The sequence below is a fragment of the Dipodomys ordii genome, unplaced genomic scaffold (genome assembly GCF_000151885.1).
Source record: "Dipodomys ordii isolate 6190 unplaced genomic scaffold, Dord_2.0 Scaffold46, whole genome shotgun sequence".
Classification (NCBI taxonomy): domain Eukaryota; kingdom Metazoa; phylum Chordata; class Mammalia; order Rodentia; family Heteromyidae; genus Dipodomys; species Dipodomys ordii.
Window position 1 is genome coordinate 1,332,683 of NW_012267262.1, and position 27,746 is coordinate 1,360,428.

General features: G+C 40.8%; 1 protein-coding gene across 1 annotated transcript in view; it reads left to right on the top strand.

The window, feature by feature from the left end:
• Nav2 (neuron navigator 2) overlaps positions 1-27,746 on the top strand; it is a 387,125-nt gene that overhangs the window by 110,146 nt on the left and 249,233 nt on the right. Inside the window, exons 2-3 of the mRNA XM_013019543.1 lie at positions 4,668-4,785; positions 13,747-13,799. Coding sequence (XP_012874997.1) covers positions 4,668-4,785; positions 13,747-13,799 — 171 coding nt within the window. The remainder of the gene's footprint in view (positions 1-4,667; positions 4,786-13,746; positions 13,800-27,746) is intronic.

Sequence of the window (27,746 nt, forward strand, 5' to 3'; positions counted from 1 at the left end):
AGCTTTCTAGCCTCCCTGGCTCACGATCAGCTGAGAAACCACAATGTTCCCTGCTGAAAGCAGCGTGTAGTGCTGCCACAAAAGTCCTCCCACTTGTGTGTTTTCCTTGAAGGACAAGTTCCGTCAGGGTTCTTTCTTGAACAGCTCTTGAAGCTCTTTTATGATACAAGGTCTCCGTATGATTGGTCTGGAACTCCTTCCTTCCTTCACCTCCCAAGTGCTGGGAGGTAGATGCCTACCACCAAGCTTAGTTATACATGATCTCAAAAGACTCCCAAGGGGCATCCTTGTACATTACAATACTAGCATATTCAGAGTGCGGCCTTGAGGCATCCAGAAAAAGTGTTGATTAAAAGCATGGATGATTATAATTCTCATTAAAATCCATTTGGAAAAGAGTTTAAATGGAGTAATTTAAAATGTATGGCTCTCTGGAAGGGAGACAACTCTCCTAGAAACATACAAGGATTTATTTCTCCTAAACATAGATAGATCAGTGATTAACTTGAATATTAATGTCATTCATTTAATACCTTGTGCCAGACATGTGCAGAGATGATTTCATTTAGTGTGTGAGACAACACTATTATCAGATTGTATAAGTGAAGGACATCAATGCCCAGAAGGGTCCCCCAGCTGTTGGGCAAAGCCACAGTCCTGACATGGGTTGGTGTGTGTACTTGAGAGATTGCAGGCACTTGCCTTTGCCATGACTTTTGTTATTGAAAGACCACAGGTGTCCTTAGTGAAACATCAGATGGTGGAGGCAGGCATGGAAGGAGGATCATTTCCCTCAAGGTTGGGCATGTGGGGGTCTCCAAAGACAATGGGTAGAACTAGAGTCTTTTCCTGAGATGTTGAGGAGTAGAACCAGTGTTTGGGTTCAGCCTCATTGTACTAGGCATCCTTGAACTAAAGGTTTTGCTTCTTTGTGTTCCACATTTTTCTTAAGTTCAGAGTTTGTGATGCCATTTAACTCCTCTGGCCAGAAATGAATGTGTCATCAGCTTTACCCTGGATAACCAATTGTGTGTTTTGATTTGCTTAAAATTATGAACAATTTTGAGAACAATGAGACTATCTGTTCACATTACAGTATCATTTTTGTCTACAGAGTAATCAGAACTAAGCCATTTAACTGCATAATGTTCAGTTATGGAAATGATATTATCTTGATAATATGACCCAAGTCTGGAGTGTGGTCTCTTGAATTGAAGCCAAACAGTAGCAGTTTATTTATAATTAGTATATGGAAGACTGCAACAGATATTGAATGACTGGTCTGATTCAAATCCTAGTCTGTGTTGGCATTTCCTAGTATGAGGTGTATTTTACAATATTTCTCCTGGGACTGTTTTTTCTGGTGTCACATGCCTTTTGGACCCGTCCGGTTGCCTGGCATGCCAGTCAGGATTTCTAGCTTGGTTGCTATGACTCCATTCTAGCACTTCTGGTGCAGTTGTTCTGTGGAATTCCTCTTGTGTTCCTTACTTAGACTGCTCCCTCCTTCATCAGAGGGCTAATTACAGTATAAACTTGGCAACATTATTGTCCCTCTTGGTTTAACACGGTGCAGTTATTATCTATTTTCATTATTACAACTAACAGCCAGATTCTTTACTTTAACTGATACTGTCAAAATTTTTCCCTCTGTGTTTCAGCCTGCTTGGGAGGGAATGATGGGAGTGATAAGCCAACAAATGATGCATTATTTGAAATTCTGTCAAGGGTAATAGAATGAATCAGAATGAATTCACTGCTTTGCCATCGTTGCCCTCCTTTCTCCTGTTAGCTTCTCAAGCCTTTGACAGCAGCTGCTCTCACAGAGCCATGCTGGAGGTTCTGGGGAGAGGTATGTGGTGATAAGGGCTGATAGAGAGGTAGAAGGATGGAGTGTGAAGGCAGCTGCATCAGTCAACTTCCACATGGGTACTAGTATGAAGCCATCCTACAGCCTTTCTCCTGGGAATGATTTAGTCATTGGAGATGGTTTTGTCCTTTTTTGCTCTATGTTTTTGGGAGCTTGTCAGCTTCTATTGCAAGTTCATAGATACTTTCCAAGGATTAAACCAGTTTCCAGGATCAATGGGTTTCTGCAAAAAAGTATCAGCAACCCTCTACTCATCATAATTTGGGAGAATGAGGGACTTTGGAGAAGTCCCTTCTGGGTAACAGGCACTCAAGAAGAGTGCCTGTTTTAGTTCTGGCTTAAAATCTTTCAAGTACATGTCACTGAACCTGGTAGAGTCTGTCATGGTCAAAGATGCTGTGGGCTTATTTTTCAAGGGTGACCCTTGTGAGAATGCTTTCCTGCACAAGCTACTGAAAGAGCAGGTGAAAGAGATGGAGCTAGATTTATGTCCATGTTTAGCATGTCTATGATAGGTGGTTTTTCTTTATGATTCAGGTCACAAGGAAAGTACACTGCTGGGGATGGGACATGTGGGAACACTACAGATAATTAATGATCCTTGTTAGATAGCTTCTGATTAATGAGGTGGTGCTTTGTAGTTGTTTATTTTCCCAGCTCCCTCCTCTTTTCAATCAATAAGAAGATTACGATTTGAGAATTCACTAAGAGCCTGCATTACTGAAGCTCATGTGTAATCAATTCTCCAAACTTTGCCCTTTTTCTCTCTGTTAAGCTTAGCCTAGAAACCCTTACCAACCTCCTGCCTTGGGCCAACTTTCCTGCAAGGCACTATCAAGTGGTCAGTCAGTCGCTGCCCACATCTGGCGGAGGGAATGAGCCCAGTGTCTAAGTACTCTATGAGTTCTACATAAATGCACCTGAGGGTTTGATCAGGAAACTGAATGACTCCATTGGGGGATGGGCATTGGAGTTGAGTCAGGTATAAAGGACTAGCAGGGCACTGTATGTGTGTATATATATTCAAAATTTATCATCTAAAATTATATATATATATAACCTATATAATCTATCTATGTATCTAGCTAGCTAGCTATATAATTTGATTTTTAGCCCTAAGTTTTCTGTCACAAGTGTTCAGCTTGCTCTGGTGGCATTAAAGTAACCAGAGACCCAAAATAGGTGTGACTGTTTGTCAGGGTATCTTGTTTACAAATATAGGTGGTTAGCCTGTAACAGGCTAAGTCAGTTTGGCTTGTGATATACTTGGTATGGTCCACTTTTAGTGGAAGATAAAACTAGTAAGGCTATTAGAAATTAACTTACTCAGAGCCAAGGCTAACAATTTGGTCAGATTCCAAAGATTGCCTTTGTTCAAAGACTGTTATTCCACACACATACACCACCTCCACTGTAAGGGTTAGATACTTTGTGGGAAGAGTTGATGGACAGATTGCCTTTAGTGGGAAGTTGGGAGTCATGGATAATTGTTTGAGTAGGCAATTAGAGTATGGCTCTGGTCTAATTTCAGTGTTTAGGTAGATTAAAGTAGAGAGAAGAGTATTTTGTTGTTGAGGGGGGAGTCAAATCCAGATCTCTGTGCATGCTAGGCAAATGCTTTACCTCCTGAGCTATTTCCCCAATCCTTGTTTTCAGACAAAGTTTTACTGCATAGTTCAGGCAGTCCTTGAATTCAAACTCTGAAAGAGTGGGTGACTTGCTAGATGACATTTAGATAGCAAGGCATATAGAACTAGATTTGAGTTTTGCATTATAAAATTTTAATTCCTTTAGTGAGATCACAACTAAATAGGGGAATGAGCCTGCTATCACCTGGGGAGGAATGACCTGTGTGCATTTTATTCAGAGAAGGAATGTCGCAGAATGGCTAAGGAAGTCTACTAGCTCACATATCCTGTGTGGAACTTGGCTCTCTAAACTGATAGGGAAGTGCTTTTATTTCATTCTGTCTTTGGCTTTTTTATTTCATTTTTGTGTTTGGATTTGACAACGGAGGAGAAAACTTTCAGGTGAGAGTTTTCTTGTATTTGTTGGCCTGCTTGGAAAAAACATCCATTCTTTTTCTCTGATGATTCAACTGACACGTTCCCCAAGGTGACCCACTTTTACCTTCTGAGGTGCTGTGTACACTATTGTATTTATTAAAGATGTTGGGATTTGCTAGGTTTTATACACAAAATCCCAACAGTGAAAATGTCTGACTTTTAAATTAAAGCGATTACATTTGAGATGATGGTCAGGCAGTAACCATTTGCTCTCACACAAGGGTAATTGAAGGGGTGCTGTGTTTTCCTTCTTGGCTTTTGTACAAGGGACCAGGCTCCTGAGAACTCACTAACTCAATAGCCCTCCTTACCCTGAAATGGCCCGTTCAAAGATGCCCTTTGGGTGGTAACCTCCCCATACGCTTTTTTTTTTTCATAAAGAGAAAAAGATGAGAAGAAGCGGGGGAGACTTCACTTGTGTTTAGAGCCACAGCCTCTCTAAACCGTCTGGAGCAGACTATTTAGTTCCTTGTCCGCTATCCCATTCAGGCCTCTGCATGTTTTGACGCTTTTTTTTTTTAAGCTTTTCCATGGGCCTTGACAGCAGATCTCTCAATAGCGACAGCCTGCTATGGTGAGCTGAATGCCCTGTCGGGCACAATGCTCTGAATTTTAATGGTGCTGGCTGGCCCCGGAAGCTCGCCAAACACTGGGCAGGCAGCTGCCTCAAATCCTGCGATGGGCTCAGACTGGTTTCCTAAAATTGCTTCTGTGCTTTTTTTTTTTGGTAGATCTACACCGACTGGGCCAATCATTATCTCGCCAAATCCGGCCACAAACGGCTTATCAAAGACCTCCAGCAAGATGTAACGGATGGTGTGCTCTTGGCTCAGATCATCCAGGTCGTGGGTAAGTTCTCGTTTGTCCTTGATGGCTCATCTGTTAGAGCTGAGCCTGTCCAGAAGGGTCTAATGGATGGAGAGAAGAACACTGATATCTCTAAGAAGGCCAGGTTGTTGTCTGATGTGTTGAGTTTGATTTTGCCTTTTGACTTCAGTTATGTGGGGGACCAGCTTACTTTTCCAATTGAGATATCACACACACACACACACACACACACACACACACATCTCATCTCAATTTTCTTAGAAGTAAGATTTTCTCAGGGCTAAAGGAAAAGGCTGGTGATTTCTAGCACCTTTCTTGCCTCCTACTATCTTTCTGGCTCTCATCTCATTCCCCTCAACTCATGTTATTTTTCTTTTGAAAAAGAAGAAAAAGGAACATGGGGCTGGTTTAATCCTGCCAATTCTAATTTAGGTCTGAGAAGTCAAAGGATAAAACTCCAGGGATGGTTGGTAGGTTCTGGTTTTAATACTAGGGGAAAAGAACTTGAGCAATGGATGTTTTTTTTTAACGTCTTGGCTGTGAGTTGGGGGAAGAGAGTTGCTCAGGGAAGGCAGTTAGATGGATGCTGGCCATGACTTTGCCTCAGGCTTGAAATGAAGCATCCACTGGTCCTGCCTGAAAGCTCAGAGTAACTGAGGAGGCGGGAGGTCAATTAAACAGCATTAGGCTGATTGCTGTCGCTGGCAGTCTTGGCAGCTGACTCATGCCAAGGAGATAAAGCCCAGAAAAAGGACAGAAACTCCAGCGCCTCTAGCATATGTTATTGTAGAAGAATTGTTTATCTTTCAAGTGTGAGAAACAAGTATCCTTTCATAGTTGTCACCCTGCTCAAGTCTGTGGGGTGATACCTAGAAGCACAGGCAGGTGAGTCTAGGCTGAAACTTTTGAGATTGCACCTGCTGCTCAGAGCTAGACATTTCCATGCTGTTTTAGGACTGCTTTCTTAAGAAATAGCAGCTGTTGTCTCTCTTTCTCTCCTTTTCATTGGTCACATATTGCTATGTGACCAATTGCTAGAAATGCAGCAGCTCAAAACAAGATATCTTCTTTTCACACAGTGTCTGTGCATCAGTGGTATAGGGCTGAACAGGGGACCTCTGCAGAGCTGTAGTCAAGGTGTCTCCAAAGTCCCATCTTCATCAGGGGGCTTACTAACCCCAGTTGCTGGCGGAAATCATACCCTTGGGATTATAGAACTTCTCATTTCCTGGAGGCTGGGTGTTTTGGCCCTTGTCTCGTGAGGTTTCTCTCAGCTCCTTACCACATGGGCCACTTACTTTTTTATTGCCAGCAAGGAAGAAACCAGTGTGCAGGCAGAGTGGGCTGCTGTATTCTATTGGTTTAGAGGCAAGTTAACAGGGGTGGGTGTAATCATTCCTGTAATCCCAGCTACTTGGAAGTTGGTCATTGGAAGGATCTCAGTTTGAGGCCAGACTGGGGAAAAAAGCTAGTGAGATCCCCATCTTAACTAACAAACCAGGTGTGGTAGCATACCTGAATCCCAGCTACTCAGGAGGATATAGCTAAGAGGATCATGGTCCAAAGCTGGCCTTGGACCTTGGATTCAAGATGTTCATTACATAATAGCAGCCTCGGTATAACTTTAGTTTACTTAGTCTCTCTCCCCCAGACCTCCAACAGAGGATTACACTGGCCAGGAAATCTACAACTAAGGCTTGATATCAGCTGCCTCTCTTCCCCTAATTTCACTATACTAGAGTTTACATCTGTTGATGTGTGTGTTTGTGTGTGTGTGTATGATAAAGAGAGGGGGAGAGACAGAGACAGAGAGAGAGAGTGGGGGGAGGGAGGAAAGGAGGGAAAGAGAAAGAGAAAACTGGGAGAGCACTGGGACCCAGACAATTGCCGATCAGCCAGCTCAAAGCATTTACTCAGAGTAGCTTATGAACTCAGGTCTCTTGGTGGAACATACTAATCCCAGCACTTGGGAGGCAGAGGCAAGAGGATCATGAGTTTGAGACTAGCTTGGGTTATGTGGCAAAAACCTGTCAGAAAAAGGAAAAAAGGAAAGAAAGAATGTGGAAAGAATGAAAGAGAAAGGAAGAAAGGAGGAAAGGATAGAGGGAGATGTATTTGCGTATATAGAGATATCTATATATTTCTATCTATGTAACATTTCCCCCAAATTAGGGTCCTGCTGGCTCAGTGTCCATGGTCTGTTCGGCAGAAATCTAGTGTTTGTACTTGTTCTTTGGCTAGTGCATGCCTCCTCCTTCTGAAAAAGCCAGTTTCTGTCTGCTACCTAGCTCCCAGGTACAGCTGGAGGGACCCTATCATCATTCCACGGCCTGTGACATTGGGCCTGGCTCTTCATTGGGTCTGGGTCTGACTTGCTTCCTTTCTGAATCCATAGCATTTAGATTAGTGCTTTCATATAGTAATGTTCAGGGAAAACTGAGAGGATTAGTATAAGAATTTTATTTACTGCAAGTCTGGGTTGGGTAGTTTCCAACAGGTGGCCTGGATATTTCTCCTTCTCAGCATTCAACATACTTTCTCCATTGCTCTAAACTATATGGCATGCTTTACTCCTTCCCAGGTTCTGCTGCAACTCTCAACTGTCAGGTTTGTGACAGCTTGAAATCCCTAACCTGATACTTGGCTTGCTTCAGTGTAAAGCAGTCAACAGCCTTTTACTTAACTCCTGTGATGGGCAGATAACCACCCACCCCTTCAAGCAGCTTGGAATTTCAAAAACTCTTGTCGTAGTCTGCTCAGGCTGCTATAACAAAATGCCTCAGTCTATATGGCTTATAAATAGCAGAAATCTATTTCTCAGAGTTTGGGAAGCTGGAAAGTCCAAGATTGAAATGTTTGCGCACTTGGTGTCTGCTGAGGTCCTGCTTACTGGTTTATGGATGGGTATCTTCTCATTGTGTCCTCACGTAGTAGAAGCCAGGAGAATTATCTCCAGGGCCTCATTTATCAGAATCTTTGTCTCATTCATGAGACTATGTCTTTATAACTGAATCACGTCCAATGGCCCCACTTCCAAATATTGTCACTTTGGGAATTTAGTTTTAGCATATGAATTTGGAGGGGGAGGGGAAAATATACAAATCCAAACCACAGCAGCTCTTATTTTATTAAATGAAAAAAAAATGTTTCCATTAGGCAAAATCTCGAAGTAGTGACTCCATTTACCAGATCTGCTCTCTGGGGCCACAAAAAGCATTAATCCAGGGACATAAAAATAAATTGAAGTTAGAAGTTGACTACAATCATTGAGTAAAACATGGATTGACAAGTCTATATGGGTAATAAATAGATAAGTTTAAAATGTAAGTACATCAGGGGAGGAGAATTCCCAAATGCATAGGAGAACACTAACTGATGATAAACGAAGAAGGAATTGAAATTTTTAATGTAAAAATTAGTTAAGGCAAGAGTCATGAATGGATACCAAAATCTATAGGAGGAAATTTTATGATGGATAATTTATTAACATGGTCCCAAAATCTCTCTGCATTGTCCTTTTGTTAGTTGTAAGGTCAAATGTACCTACGTCAGAACCAGTAATAGATAGTTCCTCATTGATGAGGGGTAGATGTGAAGCTCTGAGAAGAACACGGTCTCTCTTTAAGTTGTATTCCATTCAAGGAATGGAAAACCTAAAGCTAATCATGAGGAATCTCAGACAAACCCAAATTGTAATATATTATGTTAAACAACAATGCTGTCTTGCATTGTTCAAAAGCATCAGTGTCATGAAAGTCCAAGTCTGAGAAAGTATTCCAAGATGAAGGAAACTAAAGAGGCATGACCATTATATATACTGTGTGATCCTGGACTGCATCTTATACAGGGAATGAAATGTTCTGACAGATGTTTTTGAGTCAAAAGTAAAAATTACAGTATTGGCATTCTATCAATGTTGAATTTTCAGAATTTCATAATCATACCATGGAAAATAATATGCTTGTTCTTTAGCAATATATACTGAAGTATAAGGGACAAAGGGCATGATCTATGTGGCTTGCTCTAAAATGATTAGAACCATGTGGGGTCCTGCTTGCCTGGGCAACATAGAATATAAGAATAAGGAGAGGGAGAAGGAGAAGGAGAGAGAGGAAGGGAAGGAGAAGGAGGAAGAGAAATATATATTGTGTCCCTATACAGAGAAAAAGAGAAAAATTAAAATGGATATGGGTACATGGGAATTCTCTATACTATTCCTAGAACTTTTTTGTAAGTAAGCTTGGAGTTATATCCAAGTCTAAAGTTGAAAAGAAAACACATTTAAATGAAGGACCAGCAAAAGTTGAAGGTAGCAGGATTGTCTCTTTTAAGGAATAGTATCATTGTACAGGGTTTTTTGTTTTTGTTTTTGTTTTGGGTTTTTTTGTTTGTTTGTTTTGCCAGTCCTGGGGCTTGAACTCGGGGCCTAGGCACTGTCCCTGAGCTTCTTTTGCTCAAGGCTAGCACTCTGCCACTTGAGGCACAGTGCTACATCTGGCCTTTTCTGTTTATGTGGTACTGAGAAATCAAACCCAGGGGTTCATGCTTGCTAGGACAGCACTCTACCACTGAGCCACATTCCCAGCCCAAGGAATAATATCTTTCTAGGGCTGGTTGTATACCTGTAATGCTATGAAACCTGACTCTCCATAAAATGCAAATGGTATGTCTTGGGGGTGGGGGGAGGTAGGAATCAAGGAAAGGCTCCTTGAAGAATTTGCCTGTGAGCCAGGATCTCAGACTTGAGTAGATATTGGGTAGGTGCAGCAGAATCAGGCTTAGCTTCTAGGTCCAGGACAGTGAATTTTGGAATTTAGTATGACAACCTAGTTGATTTCCAGACCAAAAATAGCATCAGGTGTGTGACTTCAAAGGAATGTTAGTGTATTTCCTGTGCATTACTCTCCCAACTCTTCAGTTATTCCAGACACCCTAGGTGGGCTTTTCTGGGTTCTGGTGTTGTTTGGGGTCTGTACTTTCCCTTGTTGCTTTTTTCTAATTATGTAGGAAAAGGGCCTCCCTCTGCTGTCATTGAGAACATTGACTGTGCTTGCCAAGAGCTAAATCTCTATTCTCAGCCTCTTGTTAGTCTGATCATCTTTATTTGTGAACTGCCTAGGGCCAGCAGCTGCCTGTTTGCCCATCACAGTGCCATCCTAAGTTACTGCGAAATTTCCTAAGGCCAGGATAAGCAGCATGAAAGTGGGAGGCAGGCTCCCTCCATCTGTTTGTATTGCTGTCACTCTGGGGAGATGCCCAGTAGGGGTTGGAAAGAGAGAAGAAAAAAAGAAGGGGGAGAGAAGAAAGGGAGAATGGGAGATGGCTGAATAAAAGAGAACTGGAGAAAAAGAGGGAGAACATTCTCCTTAGAAATGGAAACAGATGACAGGCACTAGCCCGGCTACCTCTGCACATAATCCTGAAATTCAGACAACTTGTGGGACTGTACATTCTTTTCATGTGATCTTAGGTAAAGATAAATAGTTCTAAGGGCTAGTCTCTCCCCATTGGCAAGTGTCAACAGCCAGAGATTGTAAGGACATGGGTTGGCAAATCTTTAAGATGCTCAAAATGCTTTGATGGGGGGATTTTTTTTTTAAGTAATGAGTTTGATGCTATGGTTGTTGAAGAGTGTGTTGATGCTTTCCAATCACTAACTTGTCATCTGTGTATAGACAAGTCATCACATTAGTGGGACTAAGAATGACTTGAACCTTCTGGGATAGATTACCATTGGCTATTAAAGATGCTGGTTTTAATCATAGTTGAGGACCCTAGGGACAAATGCCTTTGCTGCTTTGGTTATCTGCTTTGGGGCTCCAGCCAAAGACCCCCTACCCTGAGTTAATAAATTTTGCACTGAAGATCCAACTCTTCCTTCTTACCAATAAAAACAGAGCTTGTTCTTATTGCTGTAACCATTTTTGACAGCCATAAGAATTCTTGGGAATTTAAGTATGGGAAGAAGTATTTATATTATACAAAATTGGAAAATAGGAGGCTTACTACATTTTATTAAGTATTTAGTGTCATGGATAAGCCATTTGATGTATGTCTTCCTGAGGCTTCTTTAAAGTGGTCATCAATAGGTTCTGTCCCTGGGTTTGTTTTTGCTTATGTAAACTGGCAGGATTAGGTTATAGGCAGTATGATATTTGAATTCATAGTGCACCTGCATGGGCTTAGGCAGTGGGTTATAAAAAGCAGTTAGAAGAGTCTATAGTCCAAGCTCTTCATTTTTACGTATCCTGATGGTGTGGAGAAAGTCTTTCAATTTCCCAAATGATTACATAGGATCCATCACAGTTATCCATCCTTTTCTGCAATAAGTACTAATGATGGGCTATTAGTCAGCACTAATGCTGACAAATGCTGAACTAGGTATTGACCAGAATCCTATAACTTATGACTTTGGCAATCATGAGTAGCTAGCTAGAAGACACATTGCTTGTTGATTCTCAAGAGCCACATAGTTATCCTCTCTAACACTGTCAAAATCTAAGGTCTACTATATCATGCCCACCACAGTTTTCCAAGGATAAATGAATGCCTTTCATTCATTCATGCCTACTCATTTTCTTCTTTTGTTCACTTCACCTATCTCTATTTCCAAGGGAAAGGACAACTGACCCCAAGCAGACATTAAAATCTTGTTCATTGAAATGTTCCAAATATTCATTCCTTAGTTCCACTTTAAAAAAAATCGTTAAATGGCTACTGTGTCAGGCACAGTCTCTGGAGTGACGGTAAGAAAGGATGCAGATAGAAGTCTGTTCTTATGGAGTGTATATGATGACAATTAGATGTTCTAGATACCTGGCTTGAGCTGGTTTACTGAACCTTGGCCATCTTTTTTTTTTAATTTAATTTAATTTTATTTGTGAACATACTGTACAGAGGGGTTACAATTACATGGGCAGGATAATGCGTACATTTCTTACCAAGCATTGCAGCCTCCTCCTTTGGTTTACCCTTCACATCCCTTCCCAGCCCCCCCCCCCCCCCCCAATCCCAATCCTTCTCCTTTCCCCCCCCCCCACCCCCGCACTGACTTGGCCATCTTTTAGGTGATTTTTATGGCACTTTTTTGTAGGAAAGGCTTTCTATAATTCCTATCCTAGTGTTTTGTATAAGCAGAGTTGAGAAAATGTCAATTGAGTCTCTCAAGATTGGGATTTCCCCAGGTAGATCATAAATGTGAACATCTAATGTTGTTCTGGCGAGTGCTAAAGAAGGTGTAAATCAGGCTGAATCTATACTAACCAGGCTATCTCTAGTGATTAGATTTCTAAGCAATTTCCCGTCTGAGCTTGCTTTCTTGTTTTGCACTTGAGATAATGGTGAGTTATATTTAGGTTAAGATATTCTAAAATTTTGAAGGCTTGTGGGAGGCAGGGAAATTCTGATTCTGTTTTCCTTTTCAGGCAGTTTTTAATACCTTTTCTTCCCATGGAAATTTTAGCCATGATATTCATTAAAATCTGTTTGGGTTAAGGATGAGACGGAATTCAATTTTGCAAGCAATTATAGAGCTCAAATGTGAAGAATAAACTTAACATGTTCAAAAGGTTTTTCACAGCCTGGTTAAGGGGAAGGACCAGAAAGTTGGGAAGTTACATATTCTGGCAAACCAGAAGTAGATGTGGGGTGCTATGAGGACAGACCTGAATGTGCTTTATTCTGTATGATATGAAGCATGGGGCATAAGGACAAGGGGTTGGGGAGGGGGATTGTAAACACTTCAGGGGAGGCAAATCCTTGTTCCTTACGGAGGAAACCTACTGAGTTTATGACCCCAGCTTACACGGTGTCACCAAGAATATTTGGATTTTATATATTTTACAGAGATGAACTAAATATATTAATATATACAGTGATAATATTACTAGAGAACACCTACTGGTAGTCTTTATTAATATTGTCTACTTATTGCTCCTCTTCTGAAGCAAATAGTACTAACTACCATATTATACACGAGGAACCTGTGGCACAGAGAGATTAAGTGGCATGGCTAAGATCACACAGCTAAGAAGCTCTAGAGCTGGATGCAGTTTGTATGCCTGTCTGTAGAGCAAGTGCTTTCACCACCCTACATCTTGTTTTTCTTTCCTTTTTTTTTTTTAAATAATTTGATTGTCACTATTAATGTGTTGAACACAGGAGCTGCCATTTCCTGAGAAAGGTAATAAGCACATTTCTTTTTCTTGGATAATGTCACCTCTTCGTTTACTTTCTCCCAGTTTCACCTTACCTTTCTTCAGCCCTCCTCATAGATACTTTGGGTGGAATCCATCCTTACAATGAATTGTATTTACCATAACAAGTTGGGCCATTCCTCCTCTTTGTCAGGACTTGATTTCCTATTGATGTAATGCACTTGCTTTCACTTTTCTCAGTAGCTTGGTGCTGTTTTGACTTTAAGCATATATATTCCCTGATCTAATTTGGACTTGCTATATGGTCTTAGCCAAGCCATTTTGGAATCTAATTCTTGCATTCCCATTTGCAACCACTTTGGGAATGGCATCAGAATAAACAAAACTGGCAGTATTTCTGTTAAAGAGGAGGATGCTCCGATTCTGTCCCCAGGAGCTGAGTTGTATCTGGACCCACTCTGCACTGTCCCATCTTTTGAGCAGAGGTTACTGTGACATTTGCTTCTTAGAGCTGAAAGCAGAATCACAGCTCACTCCATTTCTCAGTCTCCAAACACTGCCACTTCATCCCATCACTGCAACACTGACATCAATGCAGTTGTCTCTGTTTTAAGTGATGACGACCTTGCCCCAGCTGTCCCTGGAGGACAGCAGCTTGATGATTAAGTCCCAAAGCTTGCTAGATGTGTCTTAGTATTTCACATGCCTGTGTTGATTGGACAAACCTCAGTATGGGTCTTAGGACTTGGGCTTCATATGTCCTGAGCATCACTACTGAAAGTGTCTCTCTGGCAATTATTTTCCTGACTTGTATTTCCTTTTTCAGCAAATGAAAAGATTGAAGACATCAATGGCTGTCCAAAGAACAGATCGCAAATGGTGAGTGGTATGTGGGTAGTGAATGTTTATGTTAGCAAGCCTTGCCTTAAATGATACTGACCATCTTGTAAAAACATTCATACCAGACACTTTGCTTCAGGGGATTATATTAATGCAACAACAGCCATGTCCAAGTAGCTATGCTCTGCTTCTCTGACATTTGTTGGCATTTGTTGAAATGGCTGTGATTTTTACGTAGATTGTGAGATAGAGAAAATGAAATATTGTCCTTGCTTTTAGACTTAAATTATGCAGAATGAGTACAAAAACATTTGTATTTTAGAACATGGACTGTTAGGACTCAAAGTCCTGTGACAATTTTGTGTGCAGTGCTGAGATGAGGTGATAGTATCTTACTGGTCAGAAATGGGGTATGTGATGTGATTGCTTTTAAAGGTTAGAAGGATGTGAAATCAACACGGTGACAGGGAATGGAATGAACAGGCACAGTATAATCTTGACAAATTGTATTATTGTTGGTGATACATTTAAGCTATAATGTTACAACTTTAAAAACTCAAAAATTAATCTTTAAAAATCTATAGAACTGGGGTGTGGCTCAAGTGATAGAGTGCCAGCTGTGAGTGATAAATCTTTTGTTTTTTTTGATATATATCATCTTTGAATTAAAGTGCATGATAATTGTTGAGAATGGGGAATTGTGTTGCTCTAAGCAGAAGACTTTCACTTCCCGATACTTTTTCAGCATAAAGATTTACACAATATCTATTATCAGACTCTATTAAGATAGTGCTAGGGTTTTTACCTGTTTAAAACATGAAGGTAATCGCTTAAGGCTGGACATGCTTCCATAATCTTAAAAAGGAAGTGCAATTTATTTCTATCCCCACACCCCACTTCCTTTAGAGTAGGCACAATTTGACAGGTCTCATGGAGATACCAAAGTGACTGACATTCCTTGAGTTCACTGTTAAATTTTCTAAATTGTTATCCTAAAGAGGTGGGCCCAAGGCTATCTTTTCTGACCACATTTTTCACAAAAACAAAAGAGGATCATTTTCTAGTTAATATCTGAAACAAGTTTCTTTTTTTCAGTTGTTCTATTAAATGTTTTTTTTTTCTTTTTGTTTGACCCAAATGACAATAGTTCCTTACACAGGATAGTCGCCAAGCAGAAATCTCATAGCTACTTTGACTCTTGAAAAACTTGGTTGCTATTTTTGCTAGAGCTACTGCAGCTGTCCAGTATATTAATAATTGAGAAAATTTGGACGATAGAAGACTTAATTTTAGTGCAAGCATTTTCACACATGCAATGTTATCTTCACATGAAAGAGATGTATTACTTTCCTGCAGGACAGATATCAGTACATTTGTGCTGGCCTATAATAATGCATATGTAGAGATGACTTTTGAAATTAGTTAATCTTTTATTTGGGTCATTTGTATTTCATGCGCCTTTTATTGGATGTGTTATTAAAGTTTACTTTCAAGCTTATAAAATATAATTTCAGATTCTTTTATGCCAGTTGATTTTATATGCAAATATGTTACAAATACTACCATAGCAGCAAAGCAGTTCTGTGTTTTCTCCATAACTCTTTCAACTGTGTTTTATTGTTTGTGTATGTGTGTATGTGTGGACTGTTTTTTACTTTTTTCAAGAATGCAAGAATAGAAAATCCTATAATTGTGGTAATGAGTTCCAGCTTGGGGGTGGGGAGGCAGACAAGATCTGTGGCAAACCTAGCAGAAAAATAATTCAGAAAACAGGATGTAAGTCCAGAAGTATGTAAGAACTTCTACCACAGTCGTTCTGTTCTATAGGAAATGAGAAGGATGATGATAAGGACAACAGGACTATTGTCCTTTGTATTCACTATAAAATAGAAGCAAATGCATAATACACAGCTCATTAGTTAATGTAGGAAGTTGGGTATTGCTCTGGTTAATAGAACATCTGTGTACGTGTTTGCATGCATGCATGCGTGTATATATATATGTGTGTGCCCAAACACAAACACATAAAGCATATTTACTCATGGGAAATGTTATTTGAGAATATGACACAGTGTATAAGATACCATTTGTAGATTTCTAGGAAGTTAGCTTCCTTGTGAGGCCTTATTTAGGGTGACCAATGATCGCCATTTTTTCTTGTTGTTTTCCAAACATTGCTCATTTGGAGGAGAGGATGTTGGGAGAGTAACAAACTCCCCCAAAATAATGTGTAGAGTTAATGTGATTACTACCTAAGAAAACAGATTATCTATCCAACAGTCTCTTTAATGGAGCAACTGTTTCAGAGCAGGAGCAGAATGGATGCCATCCCAGTTTTCAGCAAGCTAGTTGATTTCATCAGTTGGTCAATGGATAGGAGCCTGAACTTTGTAGGAGGAGCAAACCTGGAAGAGAGGACATTATTTTCCTCTCCATTAGTTTCCTCTCCTCTCACTGTTTCTCACACGTTGGATTACCTAGAAGTTCCAGTTTCTGCTCTAACCAAACCCTGGGCATTGTCCCTGAGCTTTTGTATCACTTGACTCACAGCTCAACTTGTGGATTTTTATGTTTCATTGGAGAACAAGAGTTTCACAGTCTTTTCTTTCAGGGCTGGCTTCAAACCACAGTCTTCATATCTCAGCCTCCTGAGTAGCTAGAATTACAGGTGGGAGCCACCAGCACCTAGCTGAAGGGAATACATACATGTGTTTGTACATACTGGAATATAGGCTTGAGAATTTCAGAGGCATGGCATTGCATCCTGTTAGCCTGTCAATTTGCAGATAGTCATAGGAATTTTCTAGTGTTAATATAGGCCAGGTGAGTGCTCAGGTGAGCAAGATTTGAACTCTGTCCACAAGAAACTCAAATGAGTGGGCAAGAGACCAAAGAACAATTAGAACAATAGAACTTTGCAGCTGCCACCACAGACACCTGTGCAAGAGGAAGGTTAAGAATAACTTCTAAGAGGTTCATCCTGAAAGAGTTTAGCATAGGGCACTGTGGGTGGAAAGGATTCTAAGCAGAAGCAGTAGGTGCAAATCCGTTTCTGCATTTTTGTTTACCTAAATATGACATGGATCCCAAAGAGGAAGTGTTTGTGAATCTGTGCTCATTGATCTTCCCAAATCACCAAGCGCTGCATCCATGAGGCTCTTCTGGCTTCCTGGCACCATCAGCCCTTTCTCTTGTGCTGAGGATGCACAGAATTACATAGGGGTCTTTTTAGACCCAGGAAAGGCCTTTCAGTATCTTCATTACTCCCCAGACTGCTACATCTGGAAGAGTCACCTGTAGTGGGCTCCAGAGCCAAGTTTTCTAGAGAATAAAGTCTAAGACCATCAACTGTATGGATAGGAGTTCAACCATGGTCTCTGGGAAATGAAATTCCTGCTGAGTTGGAAGGGGGTTTTCATGTCAGCACTAGTCCTTGTTTATTAACCTTTTCACGTGATCTGCAGTAGCTTCTGGGACACTAGCTACCTGAAGGGAGAAATGCAGGAGCCAGGTTGTACAGTACTATCCCTAGGACGTCAGTCATCAGCATCCATAACCTCAGTGCTCTGCTTTTGGTCCTCAGAAAATGGGCCATGACTGCGACCATTAGGCAGAGGAAGAATGGCAGCAGCTTCTCTTTTTAGAACATCCCAGCCTCCACTTGCTTTTATGAGTCCACTGGCTTTGTTCCAGTCTGACTGTGATACTTTGGGGGCCAAATCCTTGGAGATGAAGCTTTAGAACATGCTCTCAGTCTAGCCCCTGCCTCCCCCTCAAGGTCCACTTGGCCCTTTAGTTTGTATGTGTGTGTCAGACCTAGTTAAAATATTCTTTCTAAGTAATATCTCCATGGCAACCTAGGAGCATCTTTTTGACTTTCAAGTGCTTTGTTCAGCAGAGTTATGTGTCAGTTTGGAAGGAAAAACATTTCCTGGAACTCAGCCAGGGGACGCTGGGCAGCCCCTGGGCTGCCCCCTCCCTCTTATTCACTGCACTCTGAGACAGTAGAGGCAATGGATCAGTCCCTGTTGAGCCTTGGAATAGCCTGTAGCAAGAGGTCATTTTCTTGTTTAGCCATCATTATTTTAAGCTACTTGGCTTTCTGTCCTTAATTAGGGGAGGTGCAGAGGTCAGGAGTCCTGTTTGCCCTTTTAGTTAAAGAGCCCAGGTTGCTTTCCCTTTCAGCCAGTCTGGTCCCTCCAGGGCTGTCCAAGGAGTCCTCCTGCTTTCTTTCCTCAGTGCACCTAAACAGAGGGCTGACTGAGCCCAGGACCAACCAGGCTGAGCTTTAGCTTCTCTGAGGACTTGAGCTAATTGTTTAATCTTGTGAAGCCTCAGACTTCCTGTTCTATAAAGTAGGAATGACAATAACACATACCTCATAAAGTTTTTCTTAGTGCTAATGAGGCAATGAAAATGATAACGAATAATAATAATTAAAATTGGGAAAAGACATTCTAAAGTAGACTGTTTGCCTTGTACCAGGTGCTGCTCAGACAGCTATGTAAACACCCTTAGTTCATGCTTCTGAAGCCCCTGGAGGCAGGTGAGATTATTATCTCCATTTTCCTGGCATATGGGCAGCTCTTGATGATGATGTTATTTTTTAAAATTTTATTTTCCTGTAAAGATGCTGTACAGAGAGGTTACAGTTACACTAGTAAGGTAATGCGTACATTTCTAGTTGGGCATTGTTACCCCCTCCTTTGTTTTTCACTTACTATCCTTTCCCTCCCCTACCCCCCCCCAAAGTTGTAAGTTTCATTTCCAACATAGTCTCTTGTGAGTATCATTGTTGCAATGGGTCATCCTGTGTCCTTGTTTCACCTTTGTTATTCCCCTTCCACTTCCCAAATTAGATAAATGCATATAAAAGATGCAAGGCACCAAAATCGAATACAGTGACAACAGGGATATGCCATAAGAGGAAGAACATACAAAAGAATCAAAGAAATAAATCATATGGTACATTAAAAACAATAATAACAAAGAAAAACCTCTCGTCTGTATCTTAGGGTTCATTTCACTTAGCATCATCTTATATGGTCATATGTACATAGTTTTTTCTTTACCTTTTCTGCTCATCTGATAAGATCCTACACATATACTAATTATTGCAAATAAGGGAAATCATGGGACCTATATTTCTTGGGTCTGGCTTACTTCACTTGATGTGATTTTTTCCCAAGTCTTTCCACTTCTTAACAAATAGGGCAGTGTCATTCTCTCTGATGGAAGCATAGAATTCATATATATATATGCATATATATATATGTATATATATCACATTTTCTTGATCCATTCATCTACTGGGAGCATCTGGGTTGGTTCCATATCTTAGCTATGGTGAATAATGCTGTGATAAATATAGTTGTGCTGGTAGCTTTAGTATGGCCTTGTTTGTGGTCATTGGGTTAAATGCCCAGAAGTGGGATTGCTGGGTCATAGGAGAGCTCTATGTGTAATTTTTTTTTTGTCTTTTCTTTTTTGGTACTGGGGATCGAACCCAGGACGCTGCACTTGCTAGGCAAGCGCTTTGCCACTGAGCTACATCCCAGCCCTATGTGTAGTTTTTTGAGGAACCTCCATACTGCTTTCCAGAGTGGTTGAACAAGTTTCACTCCTATCAACAATGCAGTAAGGTTAACTTTTGGCCACATCTGATGATGTTATTTTTTTAGTGGTTCATAACTTCAAGGACTATGTCCTTGAACCCTTTGGTAACCTAAGAAAAGATGCCAACTCTCTCTTCTCTAACTTGTGCACACCCTACGATTTTGCATACAGAAAAACTAAGCAGATCATGGACCCCAGAAGATGTCCCTTAGGGTTCCATAGACACTCCCACCAGGTTCAGGGGACCCGCCACATAGCTCTATATCTAACTCTGTCTTTCTAGTAGCCCTCAACTAGCACTTGAGTTCCCAAGTTAGTATGCATTTGTGTTTAGATTTGGGGCAGGGAAGTAGTTTCCAAACATCTAATTCATGAAAAGAAGCATCTCTCTCCTTATCCCAAATAAAGTTTTATATGGACCTCCATGTGTGAAATCACTGAGAGCCAAATTACTGCAACAAGTAGGAGTAGGTAGGCAAGAGCAGGTATCTTGGACCCCTGACGAAGACTAGCACCTAGGGTACAGTGTGATGGGGACAGAAACACTAGTCACAAACTTAGGTGTTAGGTGTCAGTTCTGGTCCTCCTTTATTTTGTCATCTCTGTGGAAGCAGTTGCCTTAGGTCTTCTCTCTCTCTCTCATCTTTAGAAGCTGCATGACATCACCTTGGAGCACATGGACCCTGAGATTAACTGCTTATGACCCAGGGCCTTACCACTGTGCTTCCCAGGAATCATTTTCTTTAATAAAAACACCAACTTGCTTCACAGTATTGTTTTAAGAATCCATGAGGTAGCCAGGTGCTCGTAGCTCATGCATGTAATCCTAGCTATTCCCGAGTCTGAGATCAAGGTTCAAAGCTAAAAAGCCTCAAGTGCTCAAGTGGAGCTGTAGCTCAAATGGTAGAGTGCTGGCCTTGAGCATAAATGCCCAGACCCTGAGTTCAAGCCCCAAAACCAGCACACACACACACACACACACACACACACACACACACGCACGCACGCACGCACAAATTCTACAAGGTAATCTGACCAAAGGTAACATTTGATTAGTTCTTCTGCTGATTTTCAAGATACTTAAGTTTTTACAGAAACAGATATTCCCAGAAACGACCAGCCCCACCTTTAGATATGGCATGTTAGACAGTAGGGCCCAAGTTTATTTGTATATTACAGCTGTCCAAATGTTAGCATTGGTCTTCAAGGAAAACCCAAGAGTGATCTGATGTGCCAAAGCAACATGATCAATCACTTTTTAAAATTTTTTAAATATTATTCTTTTTTGCAACTACACTCTCCTCCCCTGCCCGCCTAAATTGTAAAGTTCGTTTTTCAGCATAGTGTCTTGTACATCTCATTGTTACAATGGGTCAACCTGTATCTCTATATCACTCTTGACTCAGCCCTGTTTAAACAGTAGGACTCTGATAATCCACTTGCTGGCTGTGTTTGCCCTTCCCTTCTGTGACACATGAAGAGAACAGCACCCCATGACCATTGTGAGATTGTACTCACCAGGTGGCAGGTACCAAGAGCCCAACTAATGGTTGGATACCCCACAGTACTGCCCTGGAGTGTAGATCTGAGTATTACCTACATTTACATATCAAGACTGAGGATTTTTGGATTCATTAGGAGGAGAATGAGGATTTTTGAATTCACTAGGAGGAGAATGAGTTGAGGAGCTCAAACATAAGTTTGTCCAGTTTCAGAGACTATGATGTTCACTTCTGTGACAGACAAGGGGATAGTAAAAATACTGCCCACCTATGCTTATTCTGCTTTTGTATCATCTGTGGAAACAGCAGACTCAGTCCAGCTTAGCACAGAGTTAGCAAGAAGGGAAAGGACTGAATATTTCTGGGAAGGGCCTGAGTTGACCTGTCGATGGGAACTCACATATTGTCATGGGGCAGGTGGCCTCTAGTGAAAGGCAGCCTCTTGTGGTGGCCTCCAGGAGCCCTGGCGCCAAGTCCTCCAGTCATGTTCTCCACAGAGCTTGCTAGGCCAGGAAAGGCCATCTGTGATGGGATCGGGTTTCTGGGCCCAGTGACCTTGGGCCCTCCTCGCAGCTGTCAGAAAGCCAGCTACATGCCTGGGGAGTGAATGAGATCCTTGGGCAGCTGAGTTGCCTCTGCCCTGGGCCCCTGAGCCTATTTTTACATGGCCCTAAGGGTACACATGTGTTACAGAACCAAGAAGGAATGAAGAAAAAGCTCCGGGCATTGAAGAGTTTAAAGCAAAGTGGAAAGAATCAGGGCCATGACCAGCAGGAAACACCCATTGCTTCTCACTCAGGATGGCCTATGACTGCCCCTGGCTGAGTTCCTATCATGGTTTCTTCAAAGGTGGGAGAAACTTCTACCACTTTCTTCTTCACTCACATCTCAGTTATTTTTTAACCCTGTTTTCCCATTTCTCTCTCCATCATCCTCTTGAGTAAATGATTAAGGTCTCTCATCATCTAGTTACAATAGTCTCCTGATACTTGATCACTCGGTCTCTGCATGCCAGCCATGCTGGTTACCTTGAGGTATACCAGGGAGACTGGGTATGGCAACATCTTGGTAATTTTGATGCATATTTTCTGATCTTCCAGGGTTGACCTCTTCTTTACCCCCTTCTGCACAGTGTGACCTTCAATATAAGTCAAGTATTTCCTCCAGGAGAAGACCTAATTAGGTGGCTGTCATCTTTTGTGTCTCCAAGTGTCTTGCACCTGCTTTATCATAACATACCCTGCTACAGTTGTGTCTTCTACTCATGTTCTTGAAGGAGATACCACATCTCTCACCTGAGCAGCCTGAACACCTGTTACTAAGATGCCTGACAGACATGTGGTTAGTAAGTGCCAGATGGATAGTGAAAAAAGAAGGATCTGTCTTGAATGTGTTTGTAGCTGAGGGCTTGTCATATACTGTTATTCTGATTTCATTATCTGCAACTGAGCAGTGATTTGGGCTTTGGGTATGAAGGTGGCGGTTCTTTATGGGATTTAAGGAATAGATACTTAGCACTGTGCTAGAAATGTCATTTCTTCCATAATTATTTCTTCCTTGGTTTGTTCAGAGGGCCCAGATAGGAAATGCTAATAACTCTGAGGAATTGTGGCACATTTTTAGCTTATTGAGTTCTTTATATTGCTTAAAGTAAGCATATTTAAGTATCATCAGAACTACCAGAGATGTACTAAGAATAAAAATGCCAATGAAGCCTGGTGCCAGTGGCTCATGCCTGTAATCCTTGCTACTTAGGAGGTTGAGATCCAGAAGATAATTATTCAAAGCCAGGCTGGATACAAAATTCTGCAAGACCCTATCGCCAATTAACAAGCAGAAAGCCAAGGTGGAGGTATAGCTCAAAAAACAGAGTGCAACTGTTCACAATAGCCAAGAACAACCCAGATGCCCCACTACTGATGAGTGAATCCAAAAATTGTGGTACCTATATACAACAGAATATTATGCAGCTATTAGAAAGGACAAAATAATGGCATTTGCAGGAAAATGGATGGAACTAGAGCAAATTATTTTGAGCGAAGTAAACCAAGAACAAAGAGACAAACAGCACATAATGTCCCTAATATGTGGATGCTAAAGCCAAAATGCAAGAAGATATGACAAAGTAAGCAGGACTCAAGAAACAAAGGACAGTCACCCATTTTGTCGTATCATTGCTAAATGACTCCATGTTTTTGACCATATATATGGTAGATATATGCACGCAACAGAGGGAAGCCAGGAGGAGAAACAGAATAAGTGGGAAATGGAACAACATACAACAAAGGGGCACATCAGCTGCACTGGACATAGAAGAAAAAGAACTAAGCAACCCAAAGACAGCGGTGGGAAGGGAGGAATAGAGGGAAAATGAGAACAACCTACACTAAGCAAAAGGAAAGAAAAATCATCACCTGACGTGGAAGAAATAATTTGTATTGTCAAAGCTCATAGAATTCACAAACTTTATAGACCATGATAATGATAATTTGCCTTGTGAAGGTTAAAATGTGTCTGTGACTTTAAGTGTCACTATTGCACAATACTGTGAAATATGTGAAATTTATGTAATCACCTAATCTCAATTTTTTTTTAAAAAAAAGGGAGAGAAGGGATGGGTTAGGAGCGATGGGTGACAATGTTGTCAGACATCTTGTACTCATATACTGTTTTGTAGAATGGAAACTACCTTGTATAACTACTCCAAGATAATAATAATAATAAAAATATGTTTAAAAAACCAAACAAACAGAGTGCAAGCCAAACAAGTGTGAGGCCTTAAGTTCAAACCCCCTCTCTGCCAGAGACTGGCTGAGGGGCATGTTGAAGAGCCTTCATCCTGTTGTAGAGCCCGTGTCCATAATTCTTTTTCACTATTGTGTGTGTGTGTGTGTGTGTGTGTGTGTGTGTGCGTGCGTGCACACGCGCACATGCTTGCTGGTTCTGGGGTTTAAAATCAAGGCCTAGCTGCTGTCCCTAAGTTGTTGTTTTTTTTACTCAAGGATAGAGTTCTACTACTGAGCCACAGCTCCACTTGCTGCTCTTTTGGTGCTTAATTGGAGATAAGAGTATTATGGACTTCCTTGCTTGGGCTGGCTCCAAATCATGATCCTCAGATCTCAGCCTTCTTGGTAGCTAGAATTATAGACATGAACCCCCAGTGCCAGATTTTTCAGTATTTTTATGGAACAGTCAACAGTAGACAACACACAGTGTAAACATACTGCGTTCTAGACACTGTGTTTGACGTTTTATCTATATTGACACTTCATTTTCACATAACTTGTGACATAAGATTTTTTCCATTTTACAACTACAGAAACCGTGGCAGAGACTGGTTGAGTAACTTACCCAAGATCACACAGCTAATAAGTAGCACTCTGAGGTTTGCATGTTGGAAACCTGGTTCTAGAGTTTATCCTTGTAATAACTGTGCTACTCTTCATATAAGTATATCAATTAAAGAAGGAAAAAGAATGACTGTGACATGAAGGGTCATAGTAGCCCTTCATGTAAGTGTCAATAGATGCTCAGGATGAAATATTGTATTTTTCATGGGAATGAGACTTAATGGACAAGATAAGTTGGAATTAGGCAGACCTACTGTGTGCTGGATAGCTACCTGAATCTCTCTGAAGCTTTTGTCCTCTTCTGTGAAAAAGAAGACAATGGAAGATATCCCCTAGGGTGGTTGTGCGCAGTAAGTGAGGAGCCGTAGAAGAGGTGCATTGTTCTAGCTTATGGCAAATGTACATGTCCCACCAATATGTTACATATTTCTTACCTGTTGGTCTGTGCATCATCTACTTCCTTTATGCTTAAAAATAGGTACTCCTAAAGTAGGCTGAACAAAATCTCCCACAATGATGAAACATCCTGATCCCCAGAACTAGGCCATATTTTTTTTCAGCATAATAGATGTAATCTGACAAAAGAGACTGTACAATTTTGATGAAGCTAAGGATTATAAAATGGGATTATTAACTGAGAAGGTCCAAGGATCCATGTAAGAGGGAGTCTGTAAGTGACAGTCTGGAATATGCTATGCTACCAACTGTGAAGATGGAGGAAGGGGCCATGAGTCAGAGAATGCAGGGGCCCTACACTCAGTAAAGTCAAGGAAACACATTCTCTCCTGGAACTTCTGGAATGGCCCAGCTCTGTGACTGCTTGATTTAAAAACACTGAAACTAATTTGGGACTTCTGACCTCCAGAATGTTAGATACTATGTTGTTTTAAGCCATTAAATTTGTGGTTTTATTATATCAGCAACAGGAAATTAATACGCTCTAGGAGTCACACATACCAACTCACTGAGTCAGAAAAGAAGCTATCCGGGTTTCAAAGCAGGGCCTCACTTAGCTTCTTCAGGCTTTTAGACTCTGAGTTTCCTGATAATTGCTTCCATTATTAGTAGACACAGAGAAGAGCTTTCCTTGTCTGCATGTCCAAAGCAGGTTATTGTAGAAGCATATGGAAAACAGAGGTACACAGTGACTTTTCAGCATTAAACCCATTTTATGAGCTGTCCCAGATGTGAGCAATCTTGGAGAGGCAAGTGTCATTTCATCTGAATAATTAGAAGTGAATATCAAGTCTTGAATCTCTTTGATACAACTTAGGAGTGGGTACATGCTCCCAACTCGTGTATGTTAGTCTTTTTTTTTTTTTTTTTTGGTCAGTCATGCAGGCTTGAATTCAGAGCCTTGAACTCATAGCATTTTACCTCTTTTAGCCACAGCTCCACTTCCAGATTTTAGGTGGTTTATTGGAGTTAAGAGTCTCATGGACTTTCCTGCCTGGGCTGGCTTCAAACTGCAATCCTCAGATCACAGCCTCCTAAGTAGCTAGGATTACAGATAGGAGCCACTGGAGTCTACTCACATGAGCAATTTTATGAGAAATTTATCATATTTTATGTTTTATTTAATAACAGAGCTTTGTAATACAAGTAGCATATTTTTCTTCTCTTTCAGTTCTATAAAAATATCCATATTCCCAGCACCTGGCACAGGACTAGGTATATTAAAAGTGCTCAGCTCATGTTTCTCAGATGAAAGAGCTGAGCAATAAATGGTCTTACTATTCTGGGGCTTCCCAGAGAGTGAGGCAGTGCTACACATCAAATTTTAACAAGCTGAATACTTTTGAATATTTTCTAGAAATCTAGGCTAAGGTATTTTCTTGCTCTGTGTCCTTTCTCTTACAATTTTTTAGTTTCAATTCATTGTTTTAATTAATTGATTAATTAATTTGACATGCGGTCTCACGGTGTAGCCCAAGCTAACCTTGAACTTGAGCTCTTCCTTCCTACCTCTGCCTCCCAAGTACCAGTAGTCTAGAAAAGGGTTGCCACACCCAGCCCAGATTTATGAAAAGATCCCAAGGTGACTGATTTTTTTCATTAATAAGGAAAAAGTGTGTGTTGCATTTCAGTATGCATGAGAAACACCTGGAAGTATGATAAAACACAGAATCAGTGCACTCGCCCCAAAGTTCTGACTCTATAGGTCTGGAGGATATGGAGAGTTTGCCTTAGTTTCACAAGTTCTGGGATTTTGCTTAAGCTGCTGGCCAAGTGACTATATTTTGGCAGTCTTTGTGTGTGTGAGAGAGCCAATAAAAGTCTTTTGGGGGGGGGGATATTACCTATGCAAACATATATAAGCACATATTTGTCAAGTTGTTTAAATTTTTTATGTAGATGCATTTTCTAAGGAATATGCTTACATTTTGCAAAATATTTTGGATGAACGAGGTTTGGTTTTTTAGATAGTTTAGGATGCTTTAGACATTCTTTGAGAATATTATATGTTCTAAGTTGATAGGATCTGACTCCCAAACACTGCCACGGTCTCACAAGTACCTTATCCACCTCTTCTAACTCACTTAACCTCTGTGGCCCTTCTTTTCCGCCAATGAAAATTTGGGATGTTAATGTATGTTTATCCTGTAATTCACATTACATTTAAGCAAATTTTTGAAAGAGCTATTATATTTTATATACCATTGAATAACACCAAAGCTTTGTAATACGAGAAGTGTTTTCTTTTATCTCTTTTAATTCATTGTATTCAGCTGCCTGTGTCCCCACTAGATATCAGCTTCTTTGAGGGCAATAATTTCATCTTCCCATTTACTTGCATTACCAGAAATGGCTTCCGCCCTGCCTTTCCTTTCCTGGGCTACTAATGTTCTTCTTTACTGGGAGTCTGGGGATTAATGAATCTGGAATTTAATCCCTCATCAGGCCTAGTTCTGTTTTTCTAAACTCTATAGAAGAAACCCTAAGCAAAGCAGAAAAGAAAAAAAAAAAGTCCTTTTAGGGGTCAGCTTTTGGAGTTTGGAGGGGTATTCTGCATTTATATTTTTCTTGACAGATAGAGCTAGAGATACCATTTTTCTCCCTTTTTTCTTTCTTTTTTTTTTTTGTGGCAGTCCAACATTTAAACTCAAGGTCTTATTCTCTCATTGCTCACAGTTGGTCAGTCTTGTAGACTCTTCTGTGTGGGCTAGCTTTGAACCACAATCCTCCAAGTTTCAACCTTCTAAGTGACTCAGGTGAGCTACTGGTCCTATGCTTTTTTTTTTTGAATTAGGGTCTCAATATGTAGCCCAGGCTGGCTACCAACTTGATATCCTCTGCCTCATCCTCCTGACTGCTAGAGTATAGATGTGGACTACCATGCCTGGTTTTGTAAAACTTCTTTGACAAAGATTTACAGGGATCTGATTCTTTGTTTTAGAGTTCACTGGTTGTTTTATAGGTAGAACCCACTAAAAAAAATATTTAACTCTGTGTGTGTGTGTGTGCGTGTGTGTGTGTGTGTGTGTGTGTGTGTGTGTGTGTGTGTGTGTGTGTGTGTG